Source organism: Pestalotiopsis fici, assembly GCF_000516985.1.
Source record: "Pestalotiopsis fici W106-1 unplaced genomic scaffold PFICI_Scf_5, whole genome shotgun sequence".
Taxonomy (NCBI): domain Eukaryota; kingdom Fungi; phylum Ascomycota; class Sordariomycetes; order Amphisphaeriales; family Sporocadaceae; genus Pestalotiopsis; species Pestalotiopsis fici.
The window spans coordinates 29,795-48,068 of NW_006917095.1; the positions used below are offsets into that span (position 1 = coordinate 29,795).

An 18,274-nucleotide genomic window follows, 5' to 3' on the forward strand; every position below is an offset into this window, starting at 1 on the left:
CGTCACCCTCTTGCAGTATAGATTCGCATTCCGACTTCGAACAGACATTTTCGCCATGCTTCTATTCTTCTTGCTCCGTATACGATGCTCTATCGGCGCTGAACGTGACGTCTATTATTTGTGATCAACCAGTGCGAGACATTTCTTGGGCGATTCGCGGTTTCGTCATCGCTTCCACTACCGTTGCCTCTGGCGTCATTGGGCTTCGGGTGCTTTACAAGATAAGAGGCCAGGCGGGAGGGATTGGCTGGGATGACTATACCATTGTCATTGGCGTGGTAAGATACATTCACAGCCCAACTCATGCGGCATCTTGCTAATATGTTATGGCAGGTTGTCACCTTGATTGCAGCGATTGGGCAATTCTTGAGTATGACTTTGCTACCCAGCCTTCCTTTCAACACATATGCTAACTCCATGTCTAGCTGCTTGGTATGGAATGGGCCGCGATCAATGGAAGGTCCCAACCGAGCATGTCACCAAAGTGTACAAGGTTAGTAATGCTCCTGTTTCTTCCGTGCTCGATCCATAGACTAAGGCGACCACAGTGTTTCTTTGTCTCTGCCGTAGGCTACAAACTCGGTAATGCAGCGACGCGTGTCTCGCTCCTCTGTTTCTATTTGCGAATATTTGGAAAGGGCATTGCCTATATCATCATTTGGGTCTGCATAGCTTTGACGATTATTATCGGCATTGTGTTTGCCCTTGCTGATGCACTCCAGTGTAAGCCCGCTCGAGCCTTCTGGGAGGGCTGGGATGGCGAGCTTTGGGGACAGTGTGGCAGCTTAAGTGCCATCTCCTGGGCTCACTCCATACTAAACATTGTGATGGATGTCGCGACCTTGGGCTTGGCATTCTGGATTGTTCATAAACTGAACATGAACTGGCGAAAGAAGGTTGCTGTGATAGCAATGTTTCTTCTCGGATCAGCGTGAGTCCACTCTTTTCTCCCCGGAGGTATTGGCAGACGACTGACATTTCTTCTTGCAGAATCACGCTCGTATCGTTTCTCCGCCTCCAAGCCCTTCCACCATTGTCGAATACACGTAACCGAACCTGGAATCTGGCACCGGTGGCATACTGGTCGGCTATAGAGATGTTCTTTGGCATGGTCTGTGCCTGTCTGCCTGCGCTCAAGAAATTGGGTGATGCAACGTGCGGCTCTGGCAGAACCACCGCGCGTACTACTGGCTACGAACAACAGCCTCCCAGTTACCCCAGTCAGGGACACAGTAAAAACAGCAGAACTGACCCAACCATGACCTTTTCCGAGTGGAATGACTTGGGCAATCCTGCGAGTCGTGACGGTGGGGTCAGTGATACTGAGATGGCGACCTTGGCGGAAAGAAAAGACGATGTCTTTGTTGTCGAGACACAACAGACTTGGGATGCGACAAAAACAAATAACTAGATTCCAATAGTACAAATATACTCTGATTTGTCAAGTACTGCGTAAAGACATAAGAACGACTTGGAATGACTGTTCACAAAGACGCAAGACTAATTACACGGAACCTCTACAGCAGCAAAACACTATTTTTATGAACTGCTATCCGTTTAAATCAAATGACGTGCGAATCGAGTTATCGAAAAATTGATGTTCGGGGCAAAAGACGGATGCGGTTTGCTGACGCTGCTTTATTATAAGAATTGGGATTGAGCAAAAGCCTTAGGACGATGCGTGTGAAAAGTCGCCGAGCTCCCATGATGGCGGAAACTTTTTATTCTAGCAATTTGGACTCAATCTTGACCTTGATTTGATGGTGTCTAGACCTATCGATCTCACTTTTATTGGAAACATTGGCTTATCATAGATATTCCAGGTGATCGCGACATTCATAGCCATCAAGATACTTCCCCGGGATCTGGTTGTGCCTTGACTATAAATATGTCCGAGGTGGAGTTTGCACTGAAACACAATGTCTCCGGTCCCCCAATCACATACTTTGTGCGAATGGACAACGTAAGTCACCGGCGACATGTTCGGAAACATCTCGAGTCTCTTTCGATGTTTCACGTTAAGATAAAAGGTCGGCTTCTACCCAAAGGAGGTCACACAATCACACATTCCTCTAGCTATAACTGAATTGCATCCATGCACAACTTCCTGCTAGAAGTGCTGCAACAAAACTTTTGACTCATACCATTTCATCATGAGCGAACAACTTCAACATACTCTATGGCTATGGCCGGAGGGTATGTACCCTCGACGGGTCACATACTGGCTCATGATAAAGGGGCTAGTGGCACATACCGCCGACGTCAAAGCAGGCATGACTACAAAGACAAATTTACGCATCAGTCTAATCCAACTCGATATGAAAAAGGGCTTCGTGTACGTGGACGCTGAGGATCCAGCGCCAAAGGGAGCGAGCACACCATGTCTCCGCATCACCAACACGACCACCAACACTACTGACTACATCCACGAAAGCTCAGCCATCCTTTCTTATCTCGAGAAGACTTACTCAACCTGCGGTCCGACCCTAGTCCCGCTTGACCCCTTGGGTTCTGCGCTGGTTGACGACCTCGTCGGCGCCATTAATCTGGCCATCTGTGAGGGCGGCACCTACCTCAAACACGCCGTGCCGCAGGCGACCATGTGGTCAATGCTCAAGAATGAGGACCGCAGCCATGCCGCCGCTCTTAATGGCCAGGCCTTCATGGTGAAAGGTCTTTTGAAGGTCCAGCAGTGGGCCGAGGAAACTCTGCGCACAACCGGGTGGCTGACGCCTGGAATTACGGGGCCCGGAGTCGTTGACGCCAACCTTGCTGCCGCACGACGGTATCTGGAGCTGACTTATGAGTGGGACATTTTCGAAAACAAGGAGCTTGGTCCGTTGGCCAAATGGTATTCGAGATTTCGCATTCTTCCGTGGTGGGACGAGCTCGAGGAGAGGGATGATGTCCACCCACGAGAAATGATGTTTGGCAAAGAGTGTCGTGAGGTTTAGCAATGTCTACTGGGTGGGATTCTCACATGAGCCAACGTAAATGGTAAAGGCAAACGAAGGATGGTCTCAGAGTTGTCTAGGTGGATTTTACTGTGCAACAAAAGAGATGTATTGAGCAACCATCTAATATGCCCGAGCATTTGATCTGCAGTGAATACTATCTACGCCAATGGCCCAATCTCTCTCCTCTACATCGCTGCTTCATGAGGACCAAGTGCCATCCCATGTCGTATCATAGCCATGTAACTCCTGTTGATGAGCCTTGGCGATGAGGAATGAAGCTTCGTAATCGGACTCCGACATCGCAAACGAGTTAGTGGTCTCTGAAGACGACTCCATCTGTGCCTCTGTCACGGTTCCACCGTAAGGGGAAAAGCCGTCTGGAACTTGCGAACACGAGACCAATGGTTTATCCCATGCCTCATAACAGCAGCAAGGCCAAGTCGAACAGCGGTTATCCAGCTCCTCGTACTGATGGGCGTGATGGATCACATCCAGACCGCATACAGGTATGCCGCTGATGAAACCGGGTGTTTTGACGTCTTCCTCGTAGAAGAAACCGCTGGGGCCTGCCTTCTTCACTACACTGTAGTCCTGCGCCCTGTCCGCTGCGCGCCAGCCCTCAAACGCCGAGACGGCAATGTCTTGCCAGACGGCACCATTATAGTCGGTGTTATCGGGACCGAGCTTGTCAAAGCCCTTGGGCTCACGGAACGTCCACCTAGGATCTTCTTCCGACTTCTTGGGGATGTTAAAGTAGACCACGAGCCACAACAGCCATCCGTCGTGGTCGATAAGTGTAGCGCGTGCCGTTTCATCGCTGATCCATCCCCAGGCTGTGTTTTCTTCTTCGCCCGTCAGCGGACCCCAAGGCCACAGGTGAATCGGTGATTCCGATCTTCCGGTTTCACCTGTATCCTCCCAGGCAATGACCACGGGTGTAAGATCAGAGTTAGACGCCCAAGCCGCAGGGATGAGTCGGTGTCTCATGGCTGCCTCGAGGTTCTTTGTGATGTTGAATGCCGAGGGCGAGGACCGGTATGGCAGGAGGAACGCTCCATCTTTGATCAGAGCATTAAGCTGTTCTGTACCGTCATCAGACCCGTCAAAAAGGTGCACGAGAGCAGCATCAGCGACCCCTTTGCCTGTCTCAATGAACAAGTTGACGGCATTATCAAGGTTTTTCTCGCCTTCCATCTCCTTTTCCTTTCTGTAGTAAAAGTTAGTAAACCTTGCTTGAAAGACGAATTACATAGACTTGTCGCTACAAGATCTAGTGTAACATACCCTTCTGCCGCTTCGCCGGCAATGGTCTCATACAGGCCGACGAAGAAATTCGCATTCTCGCTAATATCCCCGCCAAGGTCGACTATTCTCTGTATACTATCTTTCCAGGTTTTCATGCCAGCAAAGCCGAGGATTATGTCGAACCACTCAAGCGCTGTCTTTATGGTCGCAAGGTCCCCCTCGTCGTCGTCGGGGCCAAAGTCTTCAGAGAGCTAAAACCATGGATCCGTCAGCACCGTAGTTCTCTGGTAGACGAGTCTAAAATACGTGGCAGCACTTACCTTGTTGACAATACCTTTGATGTTGACATCATTGAAAGTGTCGTACAGTGCTTTGAAAGCTTGATTGACGTGAGAAAATGATATCAGCATGAGGTCTAGCGCAACATAGTCCGTCAATCCACAGTATATCTGTGCGGTTGTGCAGGATCCTTCAGAGAGGGACTGGCATTGGAATGGATGGGGTCCCAGCCATCTCTGCGTGATATCGTCCTGGCCACCGTACCTGACAGAAGCGTACTCTGAAAAGATATAGTCGTTTTGGCTATTCGGCAAGCCAACGCCAGCTTTCCAATCGCTTTGAATGTCTGAGAGGACCAAGCCAGCGTCAACATAGTCCCACCTCTCTTTGGGCTCTCTGAATATATCATCAGACACGCCGCATGAGTCGACCGAGTGGCACTGCCACTTGCGCTTATCACAATTGGGTAGCTCAATGAAACCGCCACCTGGGAAGAAGGATTGGCAGACGTAGTCAGGACACAGGCCACGGCTGCAGGAGAAACCACATAGATCTGCATAGCTCAGATCGTGGTCGTTGGCCGGATACCCAATGGTGTCCGATGCTTCCGGCATAGCTTCTGGAGTTCCGTATCTAGTGCAGGTGCAGGGCGGCGGACAATAGCCAAACTTGCAGCTAAAGCCGCAGAGTTCCTCAAAGTCGCCGGGACCTGTGCCAGCAGCGCATTCGTCACTATTACCACTGTCGCCGCCGCTTTCACCGGGGGTGGTGCCTGGCATGTAAGGAAGGCTTGGGCTCTGCGCCGCGGAGTCGTCTGAGCTGTCACCTCCTCCACCACAAAGGTTGAGTGAAGTCTCAGCTTGGTTGGTAAATGTGCCCAGGATGGAATGTTGGTCCGCTCTGCCATCTCCGTCCATGTCGACATAATAGGTACAGGTGCCAGCTTTGTAGCCAGAATACGCGGCCTCGCTGGGTTTGCGCCAGGTGAAGTCGGAGCCACCAGCTGGGATGCGTCCTTCGTTGTACCATACCCATCCTTCACCATTGAACTTGTCGACCCAAATCATGTCTGCTCTGCCGTCACCGTTGGCATCTGCGAAGCGAAGGTTGGCGCGGTCTTTTCCCTCGGTGAATTTGAACTGGTTGATGCGCTCCCAGGCTCCAGCATCATTGTGAACCCAGCCTGAGCTCCGCCCATCCGGCTCCATGCAGAGGTAGTCTCCACGGCCGTTTCCTGTCACGTCTGCAAAGCGGATGGGCACGTCATGAATACCGAGTCCTCGTTTCTGCCCACATGTCAACTCGGGCGCTGGGTTGGCGTAATGATCCCATTCCCATCGCCCGGTGTCCGGATACTTGTTGCGCCAGACCTGCACACGATTACCGTTGTTAGAATCGGCCCAGACGATGTCGCAGGCCCCGTCGCCATCCCAGTCGGTAAGATGCAGGTCGCGACGGTCGATATCAAAGGGCGGCGTCCATATCGGGTCAACAACCGGACCCCACCAGGATTCACCGGGCGAGATACGTCCGACACCGCGACTGGGATACATGAGCATTTGTCCCTTTGACCATGTCCAGACGTAATCTTCATTGCCGTTGGGGTGGCCCATCATGTTGCAGTACTTGACGCCATCGGCCTTGAGTTTGGTGCCGCCTCCGCCTACATTCTTCCAGACCCGGACGTTGAACTTGTGGCGATCACCGTCCGCGACGTGTTCCATGAAAACGTAGTCTAGCTTGCCGAGAAGACCGAAGTCCTGGGGCTCGCCGAAGATTCTAGCGAAGTGAATCCTGTCACGAAGGCCTGTGCTTGCAAAGCTGCCCATGCCGTTATGAGTCGGGCCTTCGGATGCGCCCCGGTAGAAACCCTGCCTCCAGGCGACATTGAGCCCGTCACCTTCACGGCCAGAGGCACAACTGCGCGCATTGGTCCAAGTTGTGGTCTGGCCATCGTCGCGGACCCACAACCAATCATCTCGACCATCGCCGTTTATGTCTTCAAAACGGACACCGTGTGCATCGCCCATGCCCTTGGCAGGAAACCGCATTCCGAGATTCTGCCAGTACTTGGGTACGTCGTCGATCCATCCGTTACGCCAGCACCAGATGTTGCCACCATCGTCCCAGTAGCAATAGTCGGCTCGTCCGTCGCCGTCGATATCTGCAAGAACGATGTGCTCCTGTGTCCAGCCGACATTTTCTTTCCAAAGACCGATGCTGTGGAACGTCGGAGGTGTGTTGGCGTTACCATTACCCTCATTGATTGACGCGAAGGCATCACCATTCGGTGCAATACAAACGAAATCATCCAGACCTTTGAGAGACCTCTAGTCAGCAATTATCTCTCACGCGAGGTTCGTCATGGCGAGAAAGATGAGGAATTTGATCTTGCCAGGAGATTTACTTACCATCGCCATTGATATCGATGAAACGTACACCGCGAGGAATACAGTTGTCATCAACAGTCATGTCCGCAATCTTGTCGAAACGAGCAGTGTTGTAGTCTCCGTTGTTTTTCCAAACGCCGTATGCGGCAACACTAGGCGACTGTTCAAACCAGCCAACGAGATCGTCCTTGGCTCTGCTGAAAAGACGGGCGAATCGCCATTGGTTGCGATCCCATCCGGATGAAATGGTCAAGACTATGTCTTTTGGCACACTCTCGTGATAATAGATTCCATCGTCGACGCCGCTGCCCTGCTGCGTCAGGCCGCCCGCGTAGACTCCGTCGCCGGCCTTCTTTTCGCAGCCTGGTTTGGCGACGCTAAAATCAACGTCATTCTATAATATCATGTAAGCGTCTTTCTGATAGTGCCTCGGAGACTTCCGCAGGAGCGAGGCCAGGTCACAGATTCGGAGGTAATCGCACTCACAGGGGCTTCAAGTTTTCCCTCATTCTTCGCGACTTCAATAGCGCTCCAGTAGACATAGGCCATCTTTTTGAATCCGGCGTCATTAGGGTGTGTGTTATCAGACATGTCGTCTCGCGTGATCCACCCATTTCCCGGATGAGGTGCGACAGGATTCATTTCAGCAAGGACGACTTTCTTTCCCTCCACGCGAAGAGCGCTAGCAAGTGCGCGGTATTGTGCATTGACACCTCCGCCGGGAGCATTGCTGTCGTCCTCGCAATAACGAATGTTGTTGTCAAAGTTGGGAATGAGCGTACCAAGGATGATGGTAGTTTTTTCCAGCCCCGGGGTAGCGAAGATTTGCTCAATCAGCTTGCGCATACGGACGCCGGCATTACCAGTGTCAATGTTCTGGGCGCAGTCATTGCTACCAGCTTGAATCAATACGACATTGGGCTGGTAGGCCATCGAATTTCTCGATGCCGTAGCAACCTGGTCCACAGTGTCACCTGGGTTTGCTTCCACATCCTGAGAGAGCAGGTTAGTGACTTCTACCAAGAATGAAAATAAAATGTATACTCACATTATCTTTCATATCGCCGTTACGCTTACTTCCCACCATATTAACATTCCAGCCAGTGCTTCGCAATTGGTCCCTCAAAAAAGAGCGATAACTGTAGAGAGAGTAATTAAAAACAGAGCTTCCAATGGCGTCGGGGGTGACTTTTCTTCACCAAGAGTGCAAACAGATGAAACTTACCCGTTACCAGTAGAAGACCCGACACCATACACAATCGATGCACCAAGGTTCAGAATCCGGAGGTCAACCATTCCATCTTGACGTCTAGACAACTCAAGAGGGCTTTCCAACATAGATGAGACATTGAAAACATCTTCAGGTGGAGGGAATGAATCACTATGAGAAGGAATAGTTGCTGGTGGTTGTGAGGGTCGAGCAGTCGTTGGCAGAACAACTGCAGCTAGTACAAAGCCGAGTGCCCGATGGAAATGACCAACGCGCATGTTGACCACGATTGTACCCTACGAAGGGCCGAAACGAGAGGATTGAAGTGAGATGATGTTTTTTTTCTTCAACTAACAGCCGGCGACATCGTCCAATATATGCTTCACATTCTTGAAAGACGGTCGACTTCATTCCAGGTCCATCGGAGATGAGAACCTGGACCATGATGTGCCAAGGCCTATAGGTCCAACATAACGCGGCAAACTCGGTGGGCTCAATGTATGATATGATTTGAGTTCTTCATAGTCATAACAAGAGCTACAAGCTCATGTGAAGTAACTTATCCCGGCTAGGACCAAGGGAGCTGAGAGATACCCTGGACATTGGCTCATGAACCCAAGTAGATTTTTCGTATCTAAGCGTATAGACATGGAGGGGAAGAAGTCGAAAATATCTCTCGAGGGGTTGTACTATTTTACTACCGATAAGGTGTCACTCGGTAGTCCAGAGTTGTCTTGTTTATTCTATTCTTTTAACCAGATAATTAATTGCAACTTCTCCTCAAGCAAGGCTCCCACAAGGCTGTTCAAAATACTTCAAGTACAGTAGATGGGAACATAAATATGTTCTTTCCACAGGATATTCTTTGTTATTTTTGCAATGCGTGATTAAAGGTGACCCAATTAAAACGACTTCATCCTCACTAGCCATGACACACGGAGGACTAACTACAAGGTGCATGCAAGGTACGCGCTCAAAGTGTTCCTGCAGGAATCCATTACAGCAGGGAACTAGAATCACCAGGCCCCTCATTTGTTGGTCATGCTTCTTATTAGACCCCATATCATACCTCGTCTTTGGGTATAAGTTGACTCTTGGTATAGATTAGTCTATGCCGAGATATGCATTGATGCGGCAAAGACGCTCGCTTGCGTGAAAAGACCTGGCTGGAGCGAGTCCATCTTTTTTTACATAGTACATAGTATACTGCAGAGGATCGCGGAGCTGAGAATCTGGGTCTATTGTACGCTTGCTCCGCCTCTTACACTTAGTGCTACTTGGCGGCGTGCGGCACCAACATGGAATCTTAAGAAGGCAAGTCCAATAGCCAAGTTTGTTGCGATGGAGTCACGAGAGATGATGCCAAATTTGGTTTGTCGTTATGGTTCTCTTGGATGAGCTCGAGGCTAGTTACCGTCTGCCCTGTACGTTGCAGCGGAAGAAACAAACCATATCACATGCTCGTACGAGATTGTGGACTGTCCAGCCGCCAAGCGAGTTGTGGATCGGACTAGGACATGGCTGGATAAGATTTACAACTATCTTCAAACTTTGTTGATATTGACGGATAATCTTCGCGCGGGTTGAGTTTCCCGACAAGCAAGTGGATTTGCGGGACTATAACAGCTGGGTCGAGATGATCGAATTCACTTGGCGCAATTCCTCGTCTTTCGCAGCAATGTCTATTCTTGTCAAAGAGAGTTTTTCATGTCGTTTGTATCGCTGGACGAAGACCTTGGAGCAACTTCACCAATTCACGAGTCCAAGTGACAACGTACATTGGTATTGGTTTGCATGATAGCCCAAATCACTTCACAATGTTGACACTGGCTTGCTTGGACTGGCTAACATTGTTGGTCAACTCAGTCAGTCAATTGGACTGCTTTGAGCCCTCCTCAGCATTGCTTTGCCTTGCAGGCCTGGTCCGGACCGTGAAGTGCCTCGTCTGATCGATTCAACAAAAGAATCCCTGTCAAACCTATAAAAAGATTCTAGGGTCCAACTGTGCGGCAAGCTATTCTCTACAAACACCGTCTCGGACTATTCGGAATGCAGGCGGATGCCAATCGGAAAAAAAAAATAGACTTAAATCAAATGACTCAGTTATCCTAAATTAATAGCAGATCCATTATTCGAAACTATTGCGCAATATCCCGAGCTATCTACTTTCTTCAGCATAGCAGTGCAGGCAAACATGGATTTGACGAGAATTTCAACCGCTCCATAATTGGCCAAGAGCAATAATTTTCTACATGTTCTGACATTGGCTCCATAAATGCTTGTGTTTTTAACTTTAAATGGTATAACCCGTTAGGATACTGTGGTGGATTGATTATCCCAAACTATGGGAGCCTTGGCATTCGAGCAGTATTCATCGATCTGCCCAATAAGACTTGAGAGTTTTGGCACGTGGCATGCTGCCCAGAACAGGTTCCGGGTGCGACCTGAGCCGCGGCCTGGCGGAGCGCGTTGGCTTGGCGTTGCTGCCGAGAAGCTTGGCAGCGGGAGTTGCTACATTTTGGATAGTGATCCCGCAAGGCTCGAGAAGAGGAATGGTTAAAGAGGGACTCTACCAGCACCTCGGAACCTCCGCGACTTGCGAGATCCATGCTTCCTAGGCACCTAAGGGAAACACGGGAACCATGATATCTCCCTCGAAGATTTGTGCACTCCTTCTAGTCTCAAGTGCAACTGCCCATTACCCACCGGTTTCTGGCCACGACTTTGACTTTGACGTGGTCTACCCTTCGGGCTTGTCATTCTCAACTTCCAACCCACCCACAGAACCTCTGCCACTCAACGAGATTCAAAACAATGCCACCCTTCCTCAGATAACCCTGCGAAATGTTGAGAGTGCGAGCAGCAACGAGCTGACCCGTTACATCTCATTCGCAGTGGTCACCTACGTCAGGCCTCGCCTAGATAACTCTTCCGTGAATCTCAGAACCCCCTACTTTGCCTGGGTACGTGCAAACCAGACCGTATCCGAGAATGGCCTGTTGGGCGGCGGCGGGAGCGACGCGAACAATGGGCAGTCGGACCAACGGGATATGGGGGATTTCAAGAACGCGTCGCTACACGTGTGGCAGCAGACGGACAATGTGACGGATTACCTGTTCAAGAACAACGTTGCGGGGACCTTATGGTGGGAGCTCGGCGACATCTGGGCCAATGCCACCAGGATTGACGGCAAACCACCGTCCCTTGTCGGATATGACTTTCTGCGGGCAACCGTCGATTTCAACTTGCGCAACGACACAACCAACACGACGACAGGAGACGATGAAAGCAGTACAGCTACTCGGTCAATCTCATCAGGGGCAGTCATGGCATTTTGCATCATTGCAATACTCTTTGGTATATAGCTGAGCCGCTGTCATGGGAACAGGTTGTAGCTTCTCAGCTGGGTGTCCTGTGACTTTCGGGAATGCAGTCACATGCCTAAACTAGTTGTTATTGTGCTGTTATGTTCGAGCACAGTTGATCAACGTGTCCTCAAAATAACTATCAGTAATTATGTGGTTCATTCCAGATCCGGTACAGAAGATTTTGAAGTAAATAATGTTATTGCGGTCAAGCTATTGGATGCGCTCTCAAGAAATATCATGGACGGTGCTGGGTGAAACGATTACCACGCGATCAGGTACTGTACCTAGGTATGGGCAAATTAGTAGTATATTGAGAGATGCTGACTGCTGACTACTGGCCGGTTATGACCACTTTAAAAAAAAAGAAAAAAAAGGAGTAGATGCTAGTGCTTCTTGGCCGGAAATAGCTGTGGCCTAGAATATGTATCTGAAAGACGAGGTGGCCTAGAACACTTCTTCCTATACGGATACGGTTGGTTCCAAGCGGACGGGTTCGCCCCGCCAAATTGGATTAGGGTCAAAATTAAGGTTTTCGGATCGACTGAGGAGGCCGCCACCGTATTCTGGCCGAATCACAACAACGCTTATGTGCATGGGTCAAGGTATTCGGTTCTAGAGTATTAACCTTAACCCAATATAAACCAGCTATATTAGTTCTTATAGTGGATGGATACCAGCTCTTGGTATTGGAATGCAGGTACACTAGATATGCACGCGGCGCGCGGGATCTCCCGATTCAGGCACCTTGCCTCATGTCAACCACTTTCTTTCCGACGTCTGTTTCGGCAAGCAGCGAGGCCAGACGTTTGGTAGCATGCCCATTGCATTCATCTGTCCCATCAGCAAATTGTTTCATCCTCTAGTGCCGCCCGCTATTGCATTATGCATGAGCTACAAATCTGCCAATACCTTCGATTCACTTTTATCTCTTGGTGGCCGACTGGATTCACAAGATAGCGTGGTTCAGCAAGTAGCTTTGTTGACTCGAGCCTAGTTCGGCATCAGCACCCAGACAGATAGAGTCGTCCTTGATTGATTTCCATTCGTCAAACATGGCACGGGTGTTATGGACAACGCTATGATCCAAAATCCAAACCCCAGTCGAATACCTACCGAAAGGGTGTGTCTACTAAAGGAGAATATCAGATCAATCCCTTTACGTGTTGCCACTTCATGTGATGCACAGTCCTCTCGTTTCACAAATATTGGAGAAATATCATATATTCCATGCCGGACGAGCAATGAGCGGACATCATTATTAGATTTTCTATTGGTCCGTGATTGACCGGAGGAAGTCCTTCATCAGATTCTATGCAGCACTGTGCACACAGGTTCTTCACTTGTCCAATTCTCATATGAGCCAATGTGTGACGGGGAAGATGAAGACGAGATGATGAGGAAGCATGAAAAGATTTCTGAGTTGATCTCTGATATATAAAAGAGAGGTGCTGAAGAGCTATTTACTATACCCGAGCAGGTGATCCGGGAATAATCGGGCAAACCTATACTATACGATCTGCTGGAATATATGTTCTGTGTTATCTTATGGAAATAATCGATACAGACAGACTGCCTGCGTCTCGCTACCTGAAACAGCCATAAGAACGATAACATTGTGTTACAAACTGTGTGTTGCACTGACGTATTTGATTACCACTGCATATCACCTTCTCGAGTATGTTACATAACTCTCAATCACCTCTCTTTGATAGCTCACAATGATCAACTCAGACATTTTCACACACTCCTTCGATCCCACGTTCCCCCAAACACTGGCTTAGATGAGATTATACTACTTATTAGCGATATCTAGATTTTCTTTTTGTTTTGGGGGGGTGGGGGGTCGTCTGTACTGGGCATACTATATTATCCTAGAGCATATTAACACAAAATGAAATAATCTACCTGTTAGTGACATGAGAAGTATACATCAGCTGCCGAGGCCGGAAGCGGCTTCCTTTATATGTTCAGAGGAATTTGTGAAAGCACAATATTTTGTACGGTCAGACCGCCAAGGGCTCTCCAATTTTCAGTCCTTGTGCAACTTGACGGTGATACCTCCTATCGATGATACCTCCTATCGATGATACCTCCTATCGATCAGGGTTCATTCCAGAATGGCAATAGCCAGCACCTTTTCATGGTCTTTCAACTGATTGTGCTCTTCTATAACTGCTCTCTGTTCTCTGGTGGATACTAAATCATTCCAGTATCTAAAGAGCCGTGGCCTTGAGCGACTAAGGTAAACAGGAAGATTGACTTCGATCAGTCTCCGCGTCACCGTTGCAAATCCTGCAGCTCTATGCTACTTCTCGACTGTGATCTAGTGCCAGTCGACGTCCTGGAACTCCCACCGATCTGATGACTCCTCGTTTCGGACCTGATGGCAACTTCTTCAATCTTGACAATTTTCCTCCGGCTGTCTGGTGCTGAAGGAGAAGTAATCTTTCGTGTATCCCTGCTTGTCCTTCGGCTGTCTTCGATGACACCCGAGTTGCGACCTCGTGCCCCACTCGTACATTTCGTGGTGCACCCCGTATCCTCGGACTCGGCCCGGATGCTCTTGAGAAATGTGCCGTCCGCGGCTGAGCGGTGATATGAATTGTGATTTGTGTTGCTGCCGGCGCTTCGCCGCACTGTGACCATTCTTCGTAAGAAGACTCGGAGAACGGGTATCGAAGCAGCCATGATGGTTGTGGCGATCTCAGCAGCTGTCCATATCATTACATCGGCCGAGAAGTAGGTGGTATCATGCGATACAAGAAGTGGAATGGTGGAACAGCGTACGACAGAAGTGATACCAGCGCTGCGTAATGCCATATAGTTAGTTTAGAGACTCAACGGATGTATACTGTGCAAGCAAATTCTTCGGAAAGCTCAGGAACAAGAAGCGCTTGCCCGTAATAGGCGATTTGACTTACAAGAAACCCAGGCTCATGCAAATCGCGATACCGATCTTTTCCTTTGTCTTGATGTTCAATCGCATAATGATTGGCCAGGGGATGAGAGCAAGGATCCAGTCCATTGCGGCCGAATACGCGGCAGCAAACACGCTGAAGTGAATAGAAATCTGGACATCAAAGAAGCACTTGCCATGGGCGTGTGGATTCCATGCAAGCTCGCTCGGACAACATCGCACGTAGGGCAGTATCGCATTGGTGCATAGCACCGAGCTCATGGTGATAATGATGAACCATATCGTGGCCTTTGTCCACCCACTCGTAAGCCTGAGCAGTGACAGCGCAAACGAAGTTTTGGAGCAGGCGGCGCCGACTAGCGTCAAGGCGCTGGTGATATCGGTGAGCTTCACGAGCTCCCAAATTTTATCCACCGGGACGTCCTTCATGTGTCTACCGAAACCTAGTGCCACGCTATAAGTCGATATGCCCACGGCTGTTACCAGCAGCAGCTGCAATTTTGTCAGATTGACTATATACACAAAGCCATCGAGGGGTGTATGCTTACCCACGATACCAGAAGAACGTAGTCATCCCACCACAACTTGCTTTGGGTCACCTTGACGTAGAGGCGAACGCCGAGGAAAATGGCCGTGATGGCAGTTAATGACCAGCATACTCCATCTATCTTTGGACCAAGATTATCACTCTCTCCTCCTCTCGCGATAAGAGTAGGCATGCTTGGTGATGAAAGACAATCAGCAACTGTCACCCATTCGTAGGCTGCATGGACGCCTTGCTGAGCGCAAAGGAGAAAAATGTCAATATCGCCCTGCAAGGCGCTGTAAGTGTCTCTTCTACTTGTTGTCATGAGAGGGAGAACCTGGTATGATATGGGAGACGACAGGCCCACATTCGTTTTGGTAGGTGGACCAGTGCCTGTCTCCAAGGTCAGGGCCCTGCCAGTGAGCCCTCCTCGGACATGTGTCATAGTACATATGGAGAACCATGGCCGCTCCGAGCTTGTACTTGCCCGAAGCCACTTGGGAACTGAAGGCTATTAGACATCGGAATCATTGGCCATAATCATCTTCAAGCCATATGAATATGGGATGTGTCCTCGATTGACAACTTCGAAGCCCATCATGGTGACCGTGAATCTTTGGACTGGTCGTGAGGGCTTTCCGTAGAGACGAGACCGCAAGTCGCAGTGCGTAGCTTGGGCCCAAAGTTTCTGTCACGAGTGAGAATATCAAAAGCTCCACTTCAACCTCCAGATCTTTGCCGTGCCTGGAAAGGGCACTCCGATTCAGACAGTCATACCGCTTGATCCAACCAGAATCGTTGCTGGACCCCTTGCTATCATCTCACACAGACCACAGCTTAAATGGAAAGCTTTGAGCATGACGGAAATGAACCACGGGAAATGCTTCTTTGGTGCAATATAAAAATGGAGAATGCGAAAGCCGGCCGTGATCGGGGTGCCCAAAGTACATGGTTCATGTCCTCGCAAGATCTCTCAATAGCTCTCTCATTCTCAGCACTCCTTCAAATCGATTTCAGTCGGGCTGTAGGTGGAAACTAGGAGCCGATCGGATCTTTGCCCGAGAATGAAAGTCATGGAAACAAAAAAAATTGACGAATATCAGTTTCATACCAACAAACACGGTGCTGCATCCTGATCATACTCCTGGACATCAGCATCCAGCAAGGTCCTAAGAGCAACGATGGCAGTGCCGTGTGCGGGTAGAACCGCATTCGGAGGACTCGGCAGAAGTGTACGCTTAAAGTGGAAAATGTTGGAGTGCAGTGCAAATCGTCTGTGTCGCAATTTTGCATGACTGGTGATGGAAGATCCTGGTTTGTATGTCCATTATTGATCTTATCAAGTGGAGAGTTTGAACAGATTCGGGGTCTTTAATCCAGCCGTTCGGTTTATCTGATCCTGTAGGCTCGAAAATCTTATTCCTTGGCTTCCGTTAGCTTCAACGTTCTTTGTTAGCTTTGGTGCCTGTGTTTTCGATCGTCACGATCTGTTCAAGGCTTCATATGATGAGAAAGAGATTCATGTGACTCTGAATGTCCAAAAGACAAGGATTGGTTGTCCAAGATGCCAATAACTATTCAGAGAAAGTGGCACTGCCGCGTGTCGTAGGGAAGTTTCTGTTGCTGATCATTCGGCACTCATGTCGATCAGTGAAAGAAAAGGTGGAACAGGACGCAAATTTGGCGGTAGCGGCAGTTAATGAGCGCTATCACCCACCCAAATGCGCCGAGTGTCCAGGTCGGCTCCGAACGCCTGGCGCCGACAGTAGCAACCTCTAAGGTGAAGAAGAAATATGAGTTTGACATCTGCCTCAATCAGGGAATTTAAACGCATGGAATTTGCACCTTGAGTTTTCTCAACAAAGCCGTCAAATCTGTAATGATATAGCAGTCACAGTCTTTGACGGGTGCATTCGTGTTTCTAAGCTGACCTATTTGGCTGGAAGGCACCTAGGTAATCGCGTAAAATACCCCCCATCGCTTCGTCCCATGTCTCCTTGAATAGCTCAGTGCCACGCTCGCTGTCTTGTAATTCGCTCAATCTAGATTATCGAAGACAAATGTTAGCGTTTATCTGAATTGTATCCCCTTCGCAAGAAAAACCAGATAGATTATTTGACTCACGGTGCAATCTTGTCATTTGTCCATAGCCTGCCATGACCTTCCGGCCCAAGGCCAGTGGCTCCCACTAAAGTCCGGGCGCCCTCCTCCGCCGACCGTCCAAAAACAACCCACGTCAGGTTCATCATCAGCCGCTGGAAAATTGGTGCACCGCGCAACCAGTTGGTCTTGCACATACCCGGACAGCTAGCATTGACAATAACTCTCGCTTTTGCCACCTCACCTTGCGAGTCGACGGCATTGGCAACGCCTCTCATCAGATACCATGCCGCCAGCTTGATCAGAAAATACTGCTTGCGGTACTCGAACTTGGCCCGATCTTCAATGCGCTGTACTAGGCTCTGCCCCGGCGGCAGATCGTCCCGCTTCACCTCGAGGCATGCAGCACTATTCACAAAAGAAATATAACAATAATCATCTCTTCCTGCAGCTGTCATTCTCTCGGCGGTGGCGCATATCTTGGGCAGCAGCAGCAAGGCGATCAATGTGGGAGACAAGGCATCAACCTCGAGATCCAATGCTGGACCATCGGGACCGGGCGTGAATTCCAGACAGGCGATGCCTCCAGCGAGCTGAAGTATGTGTAGTTCTGGCACAGTCGCTTCAATTCGGGCGGCAAAGTCACGCACCGACGCGAACCGAGCTAGGTCGAGGGTTTCGATGATGAAGATGTCGGGAGGGCACCCAGTGGCACTGATGATGGCGGCTTTGGCTTCTTCGCCTTTCTGCTAGGTCCGGACGCCCAGAATAAGCTTCGTTGCACCCTGAGCAGCGTATTTAATGGCCGCTTGATGTCCCAGGCCCGAGTTGGCGCCAGTCACCAGCACGGTCTTGCCTTTGAATGACAGGTTTGTAGGGTCAGCTGGAGGGTTCCGCGCCGCCGCCCACATTTCCATTGGTGATGACATTGTGAGAAGCGCGATGTCGCGCAGACACAGGAAGGTCGACAGTCCAATAACGTTGCTGTCTCAAAATTAAACCGAGACCTCAACGCACTGAACTCATACAGGTAAGTCAGATACCAGTCAGAAATTTGGGTGATGCGTCGAAGATGGTCCCTCAAAATCGAGCTCCTGTCCAGGAAGTGCTAAGTAGACGGGATATCGAAGTCTACTGGTCAGCAATGTCGTCCAACCGTCCCAACCTGCGTTATGCTTCAACGTTATGCTCCAAGACCATGATAGCTACACGCTGACGGTTGACTGGCCTATTCAAAAACCACCGAGTCTGTTGGCCAAGACTTCTACTGCCAACTCAAATC

At 49.6% G+C, this 18,274-nt stretch overlaps 5 protein-coding genes across 5 annotated transcripts; 3 read left to right on the plus strand and 2 right to left on the minus strand.

Annotated features, from left to right (window-relative positions):
• Positions 1 to 55: 55 nt before the first annotated feature.
• Positions 56 to 1,411, plus strand: PFICI_07329 (uncharacterized protein; the record flags this gene model as incomplete). Its single annotated transcript, XM_007835910.1, has 6 exons — positions 56 to 77; positions 133 to 278; positions 334 to 370; positions 426 to 493; positions 549 to 931; positions 991 to 1,411. 6 exons carry the CDS (start codon positions 56 to 58, stop codon positions 1,409 to 1,411), a joined length of 1,077 nt encoding a protein of 358 aa, XP_007834101.1.
• Positions 1,412 to 2,153: 742 nt separating this feature from the next.
• PFICI_07330 (uncharacterized protein) lies at positions 2,154 to 2,954 on the plus strand (the record flags this gene model as incomplete). The annotated part of the gene is made up of 1 exon (XM_007835911.1): positions 2,154 to 2,954. One exon carries the CDS (start codon positions 2,154 to 2,156, stop codon positions 2,952 to 2,954), a length of 801 nt encoding a protein of 266 aa, XP_007834102.1.
• A 201-nt stretch (positions 2,955 to 3,155) lies between these two features.
• Positions 3,156 to 8,359, minus strand: PFICI_07331 (uncharacterized protein; the record flags this gene model as incomplete). The annotated part of the gene is made up of 7 exons (XM_007835912.1): positions 3,156 to 4,164; positions 4,242 to 4,453; positions 4,523 to 6,798; positions 6,893 to 7,265; positions 7,358 to 7,864; positions 7,920 to 8,010; positions 8,097 to 8,359. 7 exons carry the CDS (start codon positions 8,357 to 8,359, stop codon positions 3,156 to 3,158), a joined length of 4,731 nt encoding a protein of 1,576 aa, XP_007834103.1.
• Positions 8,360 to 10,723: 2,364 nt separating this feature from the next.
• On the plus strand, positions 10,724 to 11,446 carry PFICI_07332 (uncharacterized protein; the record flags this gene model as incomplete). Its single annotated transcript, XM_007835913.1, has 1 exon — positions 10,724 to 11,446. The coding sequence occupies one exon, from the start codon at positions 10,724 to 10,726 to the stop codon at positions 11,444 to 11,446; it is 723 nt and encodes a 240-aa protein (XP_007834104.1).
• A 2,280-nt stretch (positions 11,447 to 13,726) lies between these two features.
• On the minus strand, positions 13,727 to 17,921 carry PFICI_07333 (uncharacterized protein; the record flags this gene model as incomplete). Its single annotated transcript, XM_007835914.1, has 8 exons — positions 13,727 to 14,255; positions 14,371 to 14,858; positions 14,915 to 15,396; positions 16,012 to 16,203; positions 16,738 to 16,766; positions 16,824 to 16,934; positions 17,017 to 17,734; positions 17,777 to 17,921. The coding sequence occupies 8 exons, from the start codon at positions 17,919 to 17,921 to the stop codon at positions 13,727 to 13,729; spliced, it is 2,694 nt and encodes an 897-aa protein (XP_007834105.1).
• Positions 17,922 to 18,274: the final 353 nt, after the last annotated feature.